This window comes from Sprattus sprattus, assembly GCF_963457725.1.
Source record: "Sprattus sprattus genome assembly, chromosome: 1".
Classification (NCBI taxonomy): Eukaryota; Metazoa; Chordata; class Actinopteri; order Clupeiformes; family Clupeidae; genus Sprattus; species Sprattus sprattus.
In genome coordinates, this window is record NC_137920.1 from 58,294,533 (window position 1) to 58,311,557 (window position 17,025).

Below are 17,025 nucleotides of genomic sequence, written 5' to 3' on the forward strand. Positions count from 1 at the left end.
TGAATGACTGAACAAGCCGAGCAGAGGTGGATGCTTGCTCTGCACCTTGGTTTGTTCTTGGTTTGCGCTGCTCAGCACCTCTCGTGATCAATTAACACTGATTTCTTTGCATACATCAACAGTCAAGCTGAGTTTTGTTTCACCTGGCCTCTCATGCAATCATATGTTGTCATACGAATACACCCACGTGTATATCCAAGTGACTCCAGAACAAGGCAAATCTCATCGAAACTGCAGCATTTCAGTGGGTTATGGGCCTGCTCTGTTGTGCAATGATGGGGTGGGGGTTAAAGAAGTCATGACACTCTGGACCCAGCTCACATACAGAATCACTGCTTACAGCTCACCCGTAAGCAATAGACCCACAGTGACTAGAGGCTTCATAGAAAGCACACCTGCTCACACCTACGTTGTGACAGGCTTGTAGTCATCAACCTACTTGTCAAGCCTTGGTGCTTTTAAAATGCACGCTGTCCATGATGACTGCAAGAAATGGCACCCTCTTGTTGTGTGTGTGTGTGTGTGTGTTTCCCCCTCCTGATGAAATTAATTGTGACGTAATGCAGTATGCTTGAGGCTTACGCCAAGTAGCCCATATTTACTGTGTCTTTTCATAATGTGGTTACGTAATCCTCTGGCCTATGCCTGCGCTAATAAGTGTGCTTGCGCAGTGTACATTTTTAAGCTGCAGACATGTGGCAGATGGGATGTGTGTGTGTGTGTGTGGTGGATGTGTGATGTGGAGCTTCGATGGATGTAGGCAAAGGCTTCATGGATACTCTCCCAGACCCACTCTGTGTTCCAATTCTCTCCCTATGGTTGTGTTTTGGAGGTTGTCAGCAGGTGTGAAAGCAGATTTCCAATGTGTGTGTGTGTGTGTGTGTGTGTGTGTGTGTGTGTGTGTGTGTGTGTGAAGAAATGTACTGATAGGTGAATGCATGTGTGTCTGCTTGTGTTCAGAAATTGTGCAGATGGACCTGTGTGTGTGTGTAGTGCCTGTGTCTGGTGAGGACGGAGTTGAAGAACAAGGTCAAACACTCCCTGGGTGCACAATGATGGTGGAGGAGGAGGAGATGGAGGAGGAGGAGGATCTTTTTGCCTCCAGGACTGCTGTTAAAATTTCAGACCCTTTAAGTTTCTCTGCAGCTTGTTTACAAGTGCACATGTGAGCAGGAGCTGGCCCTATACTTGCGCTCGTGAAAAATACATGAGAGACTTTCTTTCCGTTTTTAGCTCTCACCCCCCCCCCCCCCCCCCCCCCCTTATCTCCCTCTCTCTCGCGCTCCCCCCTCTCTCTCTGTTTCGCTTGTTCGCATTTCTCGTTGTGATGGCTCAAGACACGTCGTCTTCCTGTTGCAAGAGGGGGTGTAGTGGAGTCGTGAGAGGTCTGTTAATTGGCCCTGTCACAGACAGCCATCTTAATACACTGCAGATAATTATCTCTGCCAGTTATTATATTTGCATTTAAGGACATTTGCATTTCTTATTCAATAAGGTTTTATTTTTTGAATCCAGAGCGTGAACACTGCTTTAAAGTACGCCATATAGCCCTCTTAGTATGAATCCAGAGCATGAACACTGCTTTAAAGTATGCCATATACAGTACCTTGCGTAAGTATTCACCCCCTTGGATGTTATACCCTTTTATGGCTTTTATAAATCAGTCATGGTCAATATAAGTTGGCTTTTTGGACAAAAAAATTCACAAAATAGCTCTCTTTAATGTCAAAGTGAATATATATATTTCTACACAGTCATGTAAATTAAATACAAATATGTAATGAAAATAAGTGATTGCATAAGTATTCACCCCCTTTATCACCCCCTTTATATAGACTGACCTAATTCAACAGAGGTCCAGCCAATTGGTGCTAGAAGTCTCACAATTAGTGATATGGGGATCAGTGTGCAGTAAATGTGTCTCAAGTGATTGTAGTATAATGACACCTGTGTCTGGAAGGTCTATTCACTGGTCAGTATTCAGTAATCAGTATTCCTGGCTACTGTTACAACATGAAGACCACAGATCACCCTAAGAAACTCAGAGAAAAGGTTATTGAAAAGTACAGGTCAGGGGAAGGATACAAAAAAATGTCCAAGGCACTTAACATCCCCTGAAATTCTGTTCAATCCATCATCAAGAAATGGAAGGAATATGGCACATGTGTAAATCTGCCTAGATCAGGCCGTCCTTACAAACTGAGTGACCATGCAAGAAGGAAACTAGTAAGAGAGGCCACCAAAACACCTATGACTACTCTGAAGAAGTTTCAAGCTTCAGCAGCTGGTATGGGAGAGACTCTGCATACCACCACTGTTGCCTTGGTTCTTCACCAATCAAAGCTTCATTGAAGAGAGCCACTGTTGAAAAAATGCTCCACTTGGTCTCATCAAACCACAGAACCTTCTTCCACTTGACCATGGAGACTTCCACATGCCTTTTGGCGAACTGTAGTCGATCCTTTTTTTCAACAGTGGCTCTCTTCCATAAAGCTTAGATTGGTGAAGAACCGAGGCAACAGTGGTGGTATGCAGAGTTTCTCCAATCTCAACTGCTGAAGCTTGAAACTTCTTCAGAGTAGTCATAGGTCTATTGGTGGCCTATCTTACTAGTCTCCTTCTTGAACGGCCCCTCAGTTTGTGAGGACGGCCTGATCTAGGCAGATTTACACATGTGCCACAATCCATCCATTTCTTGATGATGGATTTAACAGAATTCCAGGGGATGTTTAGTGCCTTGGACATTTTTTTGTATCCTTCCCCTGACTTATACTTTTCAACAACCTTTTCTCTGAGTTGCTTAGAGTGATCTTGGGTCTTAATGGTTTAACAATAGCCAGTAATACTGATTACTGAATACTGACCAGTGAATGGACCTTCCAGACACAGGTGTCGTTATACTACAATCACTTGAGACACATTCACTGCACACTGACCCCCATTACACAAATTGTGAGACTTCTAGCACCAATTGGCTGGACCTCTGTTGAATTAGGTCAGTCTATACAAAGGGGGTGATAAAGGGGGTGAATACTTATGCAAGCACTTATTTTCATTACATATTTGTATTTAATTTACATAACTGTGTAGAAATATATTTTCACTTTGACATTAAAGAGAGCTATTTTGTGATTTTTTTTGTCCAAAAAGCCAACTTATATTGACCATGACTGATTTATAAAAGCCATAAAAGGGTAAAACATCCAAGGGGGTGAATACTTACGCAAGGTACTGTAGCCCTCTTAGTATGAATCCTGAGCGTGAACACTGCTTTAAAGTATGCCATATAGCCCTCTTAGTATGAATCCTGACCGTGAACACTGCTTTAAAGTATGCCATATAGCCCTCTTAGTATGAATCCAGAGCGTGAACACTGCTTTAAAGTATGCCATATAGCCCTGGCCCCCCTGTCTGTGCCCCCAATGACAGTCCTCACGCCCTCACACAGATGACTAGCGGCTATAGTGAGTGAGCTGTGCGGTCGTGTGCTGTTGGTGGTTTTGATTTGAAAACTCCTGACTTGTTTCTTCAGTTTTTTTTTCTCCTTTGGGGGTGCTCCTGGAGAGGTGTGTGTGTGTGTGTGTGTGTGTGTGTTCTGTGGCTGCTAAGGTGGAGCGCGTCGCGTCTGAAAGGTGCTTAAGAGCTCTCAGATCTAAGTGGTGGCCGTTAATGAGATCAGTGGAGCGTGGAGGCCACAGTTAACCGCGATCCAGAAACACACAACCCCCCTATGATAACAATCGACTGTGATCCAGAAACACACACACACACACACACACACACACACACACACACCACCACTGGCACCCCAGTCTGCACGTACTCTGCCTGTTGGAGCCCCACTTGCACCTGCACAGGCCCCTGTAGCACTGCCTTGGCTTGCGCAGGAGCGAAGTATGCAGTCTTTTTTTTCTGTTGCTGTTTTATAGACCAATGGGCTTGTGGAGATGTAGTGTCCTTTATTTATGCATTCCTCCATGTTCTTGGGGCCTAGAACAACAGTTGCCAGAGTCCTTATGTATGAAGATGCTGTAATGTTGGGAAAGATGTGTGTGTGTGTGGGGGGGGGTGGGGAGGGGTGGGTGGGGGGTGGTATGTTTATATGCAAGTTTATGCAGTTTATGCAGTGTATCAGCTATTTTCCCTTTCAAGGAATAGAGAAAGAAGGAATAAGGGTAAAAAATAGGTAGTGTTTGTTGCTGCATTGAATCTTTTTATTTTATTTATGAGATCCCTCTATTTTCTGCATCTCTCTCTTCCGTGCTGTTTTCTCCGGGCTCATCCTTCTGTTTACCTTAATCTCTGTATCCTGCCCAGGGATTACAGGTTGATGATCAGTAGAGCTCAGCGTTTGGCTGGTGCCAGTGAATGACGAGGCATAACACATTTTGCGGGATCTCTAACTGCCCTGTCAGGACGCTGGGATGTGTATTGCTGTCACGCTCCAAACATGCGGAGGAACCGCTTGCAATGTCTGATGCACAGCAGTGATGTTGTTGTTGCTAATGCGGATGGAATGGTAGACCACTGGACTGCGCGATCAGACATTTTGCTGGGAATTTCTCAGGTTCCATTCATAGCTTTTCCATGTAAGCCGTAGACAATATCAGTTGGCTCTTCGTGGAAATATACCACAGTTGTGTTCACGCTGCCGTCACTGAGTACACCTAGCTACAGTAAGCAAGTCTCTGTGTGTGAAACCACATTGACAGCATACACAGTGAAACACACAGACACACACAATTATGAGCTAAACCGTTTGCTTGTCTGCTAACTCTGTCCTTCCTCCCCCTCTCTGTGTGTCTCAGCTGAGGATGACGGCGTGTGGGAGAGCGGCCTGTCGTACGAGTGCCGCACGCTCCTGTTCAAAGCCATCCACAACCTGCTGGAGCGCTGCCTGATGAACCGCAGCTTCGTGCGCCTCGGCAAGTGGTTCGTCAAGCCCTACGAGAAGGACGAGAAGCCCATCAACAAGAGGTGAGCCCACGACCAACGTCATTCAGCTCTCCTCTCCCTTTCTTTTCTACCTTCTATCTGTCGTCTTTTTCCTTCAGTTCTTTTTTTCTTTCTCTTTTTTTTCTCTTCTCTTTCGTCCTTGTTTCGTTTGCTCAGTCTCTCTCTCTCTTCCTCTATTTCTCTTTCTCTCTGTCAGCCGCTCCCCAAACCCCCACCTGTTTGCTGTTTACTTCCATCTCCGATGTGATTGGGCGCTTGAGAGGGACATGCCAGGGGGATATGTTCTTTTGTTGCTCACGTCCTTCAGTTCCAGTATTTACTGTCCTGATTGAACCAATTAAAAAACCTGATCCCAGGCCAAAGATTGTCATTGAAAGGAGGATTGCCGTCCCATTTCTCAAGATTTTTCTCTCGGAAGACATCTCTCCATGCGTCACACAGCAAATGGCATGTCTTTTCCCCCTTTGCTCGAGTCTTCAGGTAGCCAGTGGTCAGAGTGCTTCTTAATGCTTCAGATATGTTGAGAGGCCGTGTCCATGCTGCTGTATTTTCTCCCCGGGACTAAAGCAGTCAAACATCAGGATGACACGAGAGGGCCATAGCTGAAGGGGGGGGGGAGTGACACAGACGGTTATGACGTGTGTGTGTGTGTGTGTGTGTGTGTGTGTGTGTGTGTGTTTGTGTGCGCTTTCATTCAGCCTGTGGATCGCAGGCACAGCGACAGCATGTCCTGTGCCTGGCAAATTGGCTTGTTCACAATTGTAGATGGGGGTGGGGGTCAAAAGCCCAAACTGAAATCGATGGGGTGCTGGGATGTGTTCGGTTAGGTAGGTTAGGCTTTCTCACATTTCTTTGTTTGTTTGCATACTATTTCTTTCTCACAAGAGCGAGTGAAATGGGGATGGGTCTGTCTCCTCTGGGAAAAAAGGGCCAGAACAGACTGCTTGGACATCTGGGCTATTTTACCTGTCAGTTTCATCCTGAGCTCATCACCTGGGCCTGATCAATTCAATCATCTCAACCGTGGGAAGCCCTTGGTTATTTTGCTCTTTTTAGTCAGTCAGTCAGTCAGTAGTTCAAATGGGTGGCTGAAGTTATTGTGTGTGAATTGGGAAACCAACCTCCCAAAAATATCTGTTCCTTTCCACTGTATAGGAGTGAAGTTTATTAATGAGGAGTTGAAAGTGCAGTCTGCCATTCTAATCTGATAAACCTCAGCGAATTGCCCCTCCCTGCCCTCAAGCCGTCCACTCTGTGTGCGCACTGAAACTAACTCTGGTGTTTATACACAGTCTGGCACTCTGGCTACTTGTGGATGCACATAGGCTGTCTGTGTGTGAGTGTTTGCACCCACTGCACCTCAACTTCTCACGGTGTAAAGCGGACCCATTTCGGCCCTGTGGCCTGTAGCTCCTGTTAATGGCATAATGACAGCCTCTTCTGATTCTTTGACCAAGGCCACAGGAACAATGCAGTTTCCTCTGGAATTTGTGCAGCATTCACATAACTGTCACTACTTCAAGTTATAAATAACATCTCGCTCTCTCTGTCTCCCTCTCTGTCTCTGACCTGGCTATCGCATGTGCTCGATTATCGTCTTTCCATCCTGATCGTCTGGCGACACTGAGAGATGTCAGGAAGGGACGGGAGGGAATGTGAAAGGGGAGATTGTTTGGCACTCCGGCGTTCAGAGCCGGCTCGTGCGCCTCACCCATTAGCCTAAGTCGTCCTTTTGTTTTGTTTTTTTCTGTCTGGTCCCTCCAGTGGTGCACTCAAAGTCTCTGAGCCCCGTGTGTGTGTGTGTGTGTGTGTGTGTGTGTTTCCACCACAGAGTCCTTTTAGTTTTGTCTCAGTGGGGCCTCACTAGGTTCTGCGTGTGTTTCACCCCCCCAGAGACCTCCCACCACAAGGGCGGCGATATCACATCATTAGACACACTTTGCATCATCATCCCCCCCCCCCCCAAAAAAAACATGGCTAAGACTGGCGCTCTCTCCCCCCCTCTCATTAATTTGAGGGTCCCGTCATGGTTGGGCGATGATGTTTACTAGGGCAGACGGCAACAGGAGTACATTCTTGGAGTGTTTTGTAGGATTACGTCCATAAACCTGTTAGAGCGGTGGCCGTGTTGTTCCTGGATGTGCTTAATGTGACACTGACCTGCTTATGCCCTCTGCCTCGGTAGAAGCAGGCAGGTGGGGCTGTAGGGTAAACCTGCATGCCCGTAGGAATCACAGAGGAGGCTTTACAAATCCCCCCCTCCTCAGCTGGCCGGCTTGTTTTTGACTTTTGTTGTGATTTAATTATTGATGATATTAATAGCTAAATAATAGTTAATTAATAATCTATCATTTTTAAAATAGATTCCTCTTCTGCTGTCCTGAGTTGTAATACAGATTGAACCACACTTCTTTTCTCTTCCCCCCCCCCCCCCCCCCCCCTCCTCCATCTCTCTCGTGCTGTGGGTGTGGCAGTGTTGACACAGGGCCTAACATGGAAAGCGTTGTGGCCTCACCTGCCCTATGCTAATTCAGCAGAGACAGTGCTCACTGTGGCACACAGGTCATTTCAGTGGACTCCGTGTCCAGCCTGCGGTGGCTGACCGAGTGACAGCCAGCCAAGCAGGGTGTAAACACTGCTGCTGGGGGACTGGGGTGTTGGAACACACTATTGTCTGTTGTTGTTGTGGTTGTTGTTGCAGCTGCTGCTGCTTCATGACCGATTCGGAATGAAATAGTTGTGTGTTGGATACTGCCTTACAATTGTTTTTTAATGGGGTAATTTAAAACTTCAAAATTACACACTGGTTTACACATATTACTTTGCAACCCCCCCCCCCCCCCCTTCTCTCCCTCACAAACACACACACTCCCTCTCCTTCCTCTGTCCCTGTCTCCTTGTATTATCATGCAGGACACACACACACACACACAAAACACACTTCCAAATTCACCACACAGCAGCACTAATGTGAGGGCCACTTGCTCCTCATCAGCTCTTGATGGCAGTCTTCCCATCTAAGCACATCACTGCAGGTTACCTCCTGAAAGGCCCAGTTCAAGGACTCTTGTTTTCATTGAAGTTGGCTGCTTTTTCATCGGGAGATCATTAAATCTCAACTGCGGACTTGAATTCTTCTCTCAATGTGTAGAGCGGAGTGAGGCAGATACATAAAAGCTGTAGCTAGTAAATATGGGATCATGTCCTTACGGACCTGTTCTTCCTTTTGTATTGATTAGTAGTGGTGTCCTGATTTACGTTAATGTGGTCTGTTGATGTTTTCTGGGGTGTGGTGTGATTTTGTTTGGGTTGTGTTTGCATTGGACTGCCAGTGTGTGTGTGTGTGTGTGTGTGTGTGTGTGTGAGTGACTGAAATGACCAAGGTTTGTCAGCAAACTTCAGTCAGGCCAGCATGGAAGATTGTTCTAGAGTCCAGAGCAGTGTTCTACAGCTTTAGTCAAGCAGGAGAGCAAAACCTGTAATTGCCCTGTTTTAATTGGTCCGTTGATGTTGTTGAGAACAACTGAAGGAGAAGTCTCCGAGATGGGCCTGTTTGTATTTAATGTAGGCTATTTACTTTATATCATTGGTCATTGACATGTTTTGCAGCCTTATATTTTCAAACAGGGAAGGAAACCCTCTATTTGCTTTCATTTTGATCACAGTGTTTGAAAGTGCTTGTGACATCTCACATGTGGCTTTGACTTACAACTGAACATTTGGCCCATGGTACAAAGATTTTTGGTCCATATTGCACAGCCCTACTGGCCCTTACACACAAAAACACACACACACACACTTGGCTCTCTCAGGCAAAGGCAGGCACTGTATGTTCTGTAGACAACCAGGCCAAAACACATTCATTTCATATGCACTCACAAATAACCATCTAGAGACTTACACAGACATAAAGTGACACACACACACGCACACACACAAACACACACATTGTGCGTACACCAGTAGACACGGCAGTCTCTTTAGCAACGGGAATTGCTTGGAGACGGGCGTGCCATGTGACCAGCGCTGGCTGTGTATCGTGTTTCTGGAGGGCTCCAGGAGGGAAGATAGATTGGCCTTTAATATGGCTCCTCGGAGAGGAGAGGAGCGGATTAGAGCTCCACTTCACTGCCTTCATAAGAGACGCTCCCCCGGCGGCTACCTCCACTCCACTCCGCTCGCACACACACTCGGACCCCTGCACGAGCTGGAAAAGGTTAGCCTTGGTGCATGGAGGAAAAAAAAGGACCAGGTTCCAATGGAGTCTCACCCCCCCACCCCATCCATGTTTATAAGGCATCCAAGGAATTGTGCAACTTGCTCACTCCTCTGCCTCCCAACTGCTTCCTCCCAATGTGCCATGACTCCGGTCACAATTTGGCAGACGTGTCCGTCTCAAGTTACAGCTGACCTCTGTCACCCCCACCCCCCAGGGGCCTTTAAGCCCCTCCCCTACACTGACTGAGTCCCTCCCACACATACCAAATAAGCCACTCCGAACAACAACTCTTTAGAGTGACAGCGTGCCTCATTCTAAATCCTTATTCGTTGGTGTATCTTTGCTCATGTCAAGCATTTCTGTCCGTTAATGTCTGTGCTATGGCTGTGCAGATCTGTATTTGTGGAAGAGATTGAAGTTAGGGCAGTGCTTTTGATAGTGCCGAGTTATAGTTGGTGGCTTAGTTTTTCTGAGTGCTTAGTTGACTCATGTCATCTCCGTTAGTCATTCAGAGTTTGACAGTTAATTATAAAGCAGTCATCATTTAGATTTATCAATTGTTCAACCAGGTATTATTTGAATAAAACATTATCCAGGGTGCACCCTGCTCCTGCATCATGCTGTACTGTCATCAACAGTCTGAGCTGGTTTTACCCGCTATAGGTAGAGATGTGGGCTACACACTAGCATGGATGGACACACACACACACACACACACACACACACACACACACACACACACACACACACACCGTGCACCCAGCAGGTGGCACATGTTTTGTTCCTGTAAATCACCGGAATGTTCTTTATTGTGATTTTTACCTTTCATGTCCCGCTGGGCGGAAATCAAATGCAGATGACCAGTTTCTGGCCCACTTACCGTGCCGACCAAGCACTGTTCGAGAAGAAAAAAATCTAAATGAACAATTTGATGTGTCAGACGAGCCCTTTTTTTTATGGTGGCTCGGTGGGCGTCAAAAACCACCCAGGTTAAATCCCACTCTTGAATAAACCAAAAATATAGTGGGGAAGCACCACTGGGCAGTCGTAAGAAAAAGACAAAGTGTTTTAAAAACATTATAACCACAGCTGCCATCACTTTTCTGACATGAAAGGGGTTTGATACGGTCCTTGAAAATTAATTCTTTCTCCACATTCTGTGTGTAAAAGGGTTATTCACTTCCGTTACTAATGAAAACACAAGCAACCACTGCTGATTATTGGAGGTGATGAACAGAAACAAAGGAATGGGGACTGAGACAGAATCAGGATGAAGATGAGGCCTTTGAATTGGCTTCCTCCAGATTGAACATGCTCTATAGCGCAGCCCTTTTCTCTGGGCTCTCTGCACTACACATCCCATAGTTCCCCTGGGAGCCTTTGGAAGTCTTCATTCGCTGATTGCGAGCGGGGGCAGCGCCTGGTACTCTGAGTGCCTTTTGTGTTTCTAATGCTCTTCGCTGACGGCCGGGGCCTTGCAGCACGTCTGTCTGTTTGTCTGTCTGCGGTGGCCAAGCTCCGCCGAAAGGCAGAACAGCAGTCTGACGGCTCCGACGAATATAACCACTCGCACTTTTCTGTTGTGGCTGAGCGGTGGGGGTGCTTTTAGTAATATGCCATAAGAAGTGACTGTGACGACTTCATTACAAACCTCAGTCTCGATGCAGCACTGAGCTCTTGCGTGTAGACTGTGCGTATGAGGTGGTGTTTTGGTGTGCGACTTAAGTGTAATTTTGAGGCTTTCCTGTGTAGTATGACTAGATCATACGGATATGCGGGGGTTGAGGAACCAGGGGTTTTCTGTTTTTGTGAAGAGTACGTTATTTGCGAGTACATGATGACATTCGTGTTTTGAAGTTCAGTTCTCTGTTAGGTATAGAATTTGTGTGTGCCTTAGGGGTTGTACAGAGTACTTAAGAACTGAGTTAACGGCTTGAGTACTCCAATGGTCGAGTTCCTACATTAACACTGAGTACCTGTATATCATGTGATGCTGGATCTTGCGCACACACACTTTTCCAGTTTCAAGTTAGAGCCTGATGGGACTGTTCTCTTCTGTTCCTGTTCTAATTGGTTGTTGCATGGTTATTCTTGTGTGAGCATAGAAATGCTCATATGGGGGACTGATATAACCGAAAATAGCTATTCTACTGTTATTTTGTATCTTCTCATATCCCTGGATGTGTACTCTGCCTGTCTCACTGAGACCTGAACCGTTAGCATCTGAACCCCTTTCTCTCTAACGTCGCTAAACAAATTAATATGGTAACAAAAATAGATGCTGGCAAATATGACTCATTTCAGTTTTTTAATCGGTTCAGCTTTCTAATGATGACTGGGTTTCACAGAATTAACAACAAAAAACAACTGTCGCTCTATAGACCCTTTTATGACCTACGTCATAAACGTTAAGCGCACACATTCTGGAGGCAAAAAAGCGGCAACTTTAACCATAGTTAGTGACAGTGCAAGAGGATTTTGGAGAGATAAAGCTAAGGATTTCTTCGTCTCGGTTTCTTCGCTAAAAAAATGCCATCTTGTTGTGTTGTGGGATGCCAAAACAGGTGAACTAAAAAGAAAAAGGTCTCAATTTCTACCGCATTCCTTCGGGGAAAAGACTGTTTAATGCAAACAGGCGTAGATTGTGGCTTCAAGCTATAAAACGAGTGGACTGGACTGAAGACATCATTAAAAATGCACGCATATGTGGGTCACATTTGATATCCGGCAAGTGAATTTTGTTTATGTTAGCTGACTTGAAATTGTGTTAGTTAAATCTGAGATAACTTAGTTGGCCAAAACAGCTCCCTAGAAAGCTAATGTTATCCATATCTAACTTATATTAGCCTTGCAATTTTAGGTTAACTTAACGTTAACGATATCTAACCATTAACGTTAGCTAACCGTTAATGTTAGCAAGTTCATAGTACATTCATCTATTCATTTCATACAATGATACAATGCATACAATGATCGCAATGTAGAAAAGTTTACTGAAATACTGAAGATCACCTACTGATTGTGCTTATGAAACTTAGATTGGGTCTCACTAACACTGACATAGCATTTAGGTTTAAAGTATCGAACAGCACAATATCATGCATTTTGAGAACCTGGTTACCTATGGCTAAAGTGTTGAAACCACTTATAAAGTGGCCAAGACAGACTGCTGTTTTAAAGAACATGCCCAAAAGTGGCTTCTCACCCCTCATTCGCTAACATTACAGTTGTGTCTCCTGGTTGCAATTGTTAGGTAGTTCCTACACGTAAACCTTGACGATGAAACGTTTATGATAAGGTCGACTTACTCTGCCATGCATGTGCAATTTAACGTGAAGCGGTAGCGTTGGTGGGTTTGTTGATAAAAACACATGGTTTATACATTATTGTCTTTGTTCCTTGTCATTGGCTTGGTAGCACCTTAGATTTTAGGACGCAGAAATCATCATTGAGGTCGCAGTACTTAATATCCTGGAGTGGACATGCCCGCAGACAACGTTATAGGCATCGAGTGACTTGAATGATCGTAATGTATCTTTTGAGTAAACACTGGGTTTTTCTATTAAGTATGTATAAATATCTGTCCATTTTGATGGGTCAACTATCCAATCCGTGATCGAATATGGATCGGGAAGTTGGATTCCATAACTTAATGTCAATTTATTAACGTAACTTCCGAGATCATTAGGATAAAGCGAACGCAGGTATGAACTTAAGCCATTTCTTTTGCCCCCAGAATGCGTGCGCAACCTAGAACGCTGAGCATTGTTTACCAACGGCGAAAGGGTCTATGTAAACACAATAAGAACACTTGGAAAAAAACTATTTGTTGTCTGAACTTTGTATCTTGTGCTTTAGAATATTGGTAATGGTAACCATAACGTAAAAATATCGTCTGTATCATCCTTTTTTCACCATTGTGTAAGTTAAGACCAAATGTTATATTGATATCTTATCATTAATTCTATTCTTTGCTCTATTTGCTGAGACCAACCCCATCATTGATGCAAGACACCTCTAACACAAACTCCACCCCTGAGATCTTGAGCCCTTCATTTGTAAAAATCGTGTGTGTGTTGCCTGAATGGGCTGTTCTCTGTGTGTGTGTGTGTGTGTGTGTGTGTGTGTGTGTGTGTGTGTGTTGCCTGAATGGGCTGTTCTCTGTGTGTGTGTGACGGTATGTTCTAGAGACTCCCCTGACCGGAGATATGGGCAGGTTGGGCAGTGGGCAGCAGGCCCATCGTGTGGAGAGGGGAAATGACATCACTCACCAAACATCCCCACTGCTCGTGACCGCATGATAAGCGTGGGATATTCTCTCTCTCTCTCTCTCTCTCTCTCTCTCTCTCTCTCTCTGTCTCTCTGAATAGAGTGATGTTTGGCAGCGGTGGGTGGGGGAGGGAAGTTGGCAGGGAGCACCAGCAGCTCGTTTTGGCAGAGTGGCTTCCTGATTCTCTTATTAGCAAGCAGGCACTAGGCTATACATGGGGATTCCTCTCTGGGTCAGATGAGACGACCCGGCCTGTTTTTGTTGTGTGTTTTGGTTGTCTTTGGTGTTTCATTTGGCGCGCGTGCGTGCGTGTGTCTTGTCTGTCACACAGGGGAAAACACAGCTCGCCCCGCCCTCAGCTGTCTGCTTGTTGTCAGGAAGTCTGTGGTGACCTACCACACAGGAAGCCCTGGTGAACTGCCTTACTGCCACTCGGCAACTGAGGAATTTGTTGTGCATTCTTTGGTCCCCCCCCTCTCTCATCTTCCTCCCTTAGATTAGTCTATTTTGGATGATGCGTCATTTTTCAGAGAGCGTGCGTGTGGATGTGAGTGATCCTTTGCCAATCGTTGATTGGCCATCTCTAGTGTGCCGAGTCTTGAGTACTTGTTTGCCGAACCTGGCCCAACTGCTTACGTCCATCAGCGCTGTAGATCTCTGCGTGTGTGAGAGTGAAATGAATGCGTCTCCCCCACACCCTGCCTTTTGTTAATGTGATCTGAATTTGGATTTCAGATTGGGGCGGATATGGAGATTAGTCAGATGATTTAGTGACTGGGCTGGGTGGAGGTGGGTGGTCTTGGAGCGGGTGGGGGTGTTATGGTTGTTTTTGAGAACATGTTTGTTCTTCAAGCCCTGTGCTGACTGTGGATGTGCACGTGGATGCTGTGTTTGTGTGCTTGCTTCTGTTTGCCGTGTGTGTATGCATGCTGTGTGTGTATGCTGTGGGCCCAGTTACAGCAGCAGCATGCCTGATGGCGCGCGTTGTGACTGAAAGTGATTGTGCTGCAGTTTTCAGCAGGCATGCTGGCCTCACTGGAAAGCCTGTGTGTTTGTCACAGATGCAGCAGCCTGTGTGTTTGTCACAGATGCAGCACACCCCGTCACCATTTCGTGTTTTCAGCATGACTGCATCCAGGGATCGCAGGTCAACAGTAGAAAGAAAAAAAGGAGGATATAAAATTAAAGTAAATGATTTTTTTTTTTTTAAACATCTGATAGGACTTCGCTGTAGTAGGCCAGTCCAGAAACCTCTTGTGATCATCTATCCCCCCCCCCTCTCTCTCTCTCTCTTGCTCTCTCCCTCAGCCTTAATCTTTTGCCTGCAGAAGATAAAACAACACAGCAATGTTTGTAGAGCTGGTTAACTGTGCCGAAAATACAGAGATAAGTCAGTCTAGCGCTCTCTCACACACACATGCCCACACTTTGCACTGTGAGCTTGGGACTGTACTCCAACGTCCACTTTCAAACCACTCAAGTCCTTACTTCAGACGCCTAAGGCCTGACTGTGTGGCAGACCCTCTGTGTCTCACTTAAATGGTTCCTCCCAGGAAACGCGACCTGAGGTTCCACCCTTAATTGGTTCCTCATGAAGCCAAACCAACATCTTAACAACGTCTCGTTAAAAGGATTGATGTTTGTGTGATTGGCCCCAGGCTCATCTTCCTCTGGGCCCTTCTGGCCTCCGTCTCTCTCTCCACCCGGGGCCTCTGGGGCCTCTTTTCTCTCCCCTCATCAGTGCTGCCAAACTCAAAGCTGGCGCACTTTTGTAGTTCCTAGTTGTGTCGGACTGTAAGTTTCCCTCTGGTGCTGTGCTGTGCGCTCTTATGCATTCAGATGAAGACTGAGCTGGAGAGAGGATGCTCTTTGTTTTGCCAAGGTCTTGGAGGAAGCACCTCTCTTTGATCCACTCCAGAATTGACAAAGCCCAATTTTCTGTGTGCATGTGAGAACGCTGTCAGGAGAAAAGGAGTAATGTGCATACAATAGCCTTTCCTGCGTCTTGGCTTTCTTTTCTTTTTCGTTTCTTGTGCTCTCTTTCTTGTTTGCATTTATTTTTTCTTGTCAGGAAGACCGTGATTTTGCTCTATGTTTCTTGCTTACTGGCTGTTCTCATAAACCACCTCTCAGTACCTCAGCATTAACTTTATGATGTGTTAAAGCATTCAGTTTACCTAAGCATGTCAATAGTCGATTCACACCACCACATTTATATTACTGGCATTTCTTTAGCACTAGCTTTGTGGTGTGTGTGTGTCTGTGTGTGCGCGTGTGTGTGTGTGTGTGTGTGTGTGTGTTTGTGTGTGTGTGCCATATGTCTGTAAAGACAGCAGGGAGCTGATGGGTATGTGTGAAAGACCACATAAGGTGCTAGTGCCCAGATGTCCCTCAGCTCTGGGCCGTGGGCAGTATCGGAGGGCGCTGTTTACATTACTCCTGTCCTCTTCCACTCACGCTGCTGTCGTAACAACTTGTGGAATTTCACGCTTGCTTCCTTTACGTCATTCTTTCTGTGTGTGCGATCTAGAGGTGAAATCGATTCAGTGACGTGTCCTGATTTTATTATCGATATTATATCAATACAGTTTTTATTTATTTTTAAAGCGATATTCATTTATTGATTTTTGATACATTTGTCTACTCTCTGATAACATCGCTTGTGAAGTCCATTAGATGGGAGACGACCTCCTCCTTCTGTTGCATCACAGCGTATATGAAATGTAAAATATATGGGAGAAATATATCACAATGTATCGCAGAATTGAGTTGCAATACTTGCTGTATTGTTAAATGTAAAGAATGAATATATTGTATTGTGTATCATGATGCAATACTATCATATCTTTGGCAATTCCCACACCTCGTATGCACGTAGGCAGGAACACGGGCTGTTTTTCAACAATGTGTTTCTGATCTGGGCCTGCATTGATTGGCGTTTTTGGTGTTTGTTTAAAAAAAACGAAATAAATCTCTCTTTCCCTCCACAGTGAGCACCTCTCGTGCGCCTTCAGCTTCTTCCTGCATGGGGACAGCAACGTGTGCACCAGCGTGGAAATCAACCAGCACCAGCCCGTCTACCACGTTAGCGAGGAGCACCTCACCCTGGCCCAGCAGGCCAGCACCCCCTTCCAAGGTACCGGTGGTTCTCTCTACTCCCCGCCTCCCTTGCGTTCTCTCTTCACGCCATCCTGTCGCAGAGCTCTTGTTTGTGTAAACCGCTAACCAGAGGTCACCAACAGTTGTCCCTGCATCATGAAGAAATCCCACTCACCTGCAAAACTACTGGACGTCAAATTAAATTTCTAAACAAATATTTTTAAATCAAAAATAATCCCTGGTATGCCATTTAAAAAGTGTATATTGGAAAATATATGCATATTCTGCTAATATACGCAGTCAAAAAACAGTGAGTCGAATTAGTCAGAGTGTGTGTCTAGATTGCTGCCTGGCGCAGTTCATTTGGCTCTGGTTTTGACATCAGTCACCAGGAGGCCTGGATTAGCGTTTCAGAGACTGTTTACAAATTTCATAATCGCAAGTTTGCATATGTCTGACATGGGTGACAGTGCTAAGTATG

At 45.5% G+C, this 17,025-nt stretch overlaps 1 protein-coding gene across 1 annotated transcript in view; it reads left to right on the forward strand.

Annotated features, from left to right (window-relative positions):
* The window catches only part of med13a (mediator complex subunit 13a), a 70,938-nt gene that overhangs the window by 13,703 nt on the left and 40,210 nt on the right, over positions 1-17,025 (forward strand). Inside the window, exons 3-4 of the mRNA XM_080840893.1 lie at positions 4,809-4,977; positions 16,436-16,581. Coding sequence (XP_080697019.1) covers positions 4,809-4,977; positions 16,436-16,581 — 315 coding nt within the window. The remainder of the gene's footprint in view (positions 1-4,808; positions 4,978-16,435; positions 16,582-17,025) is intronic.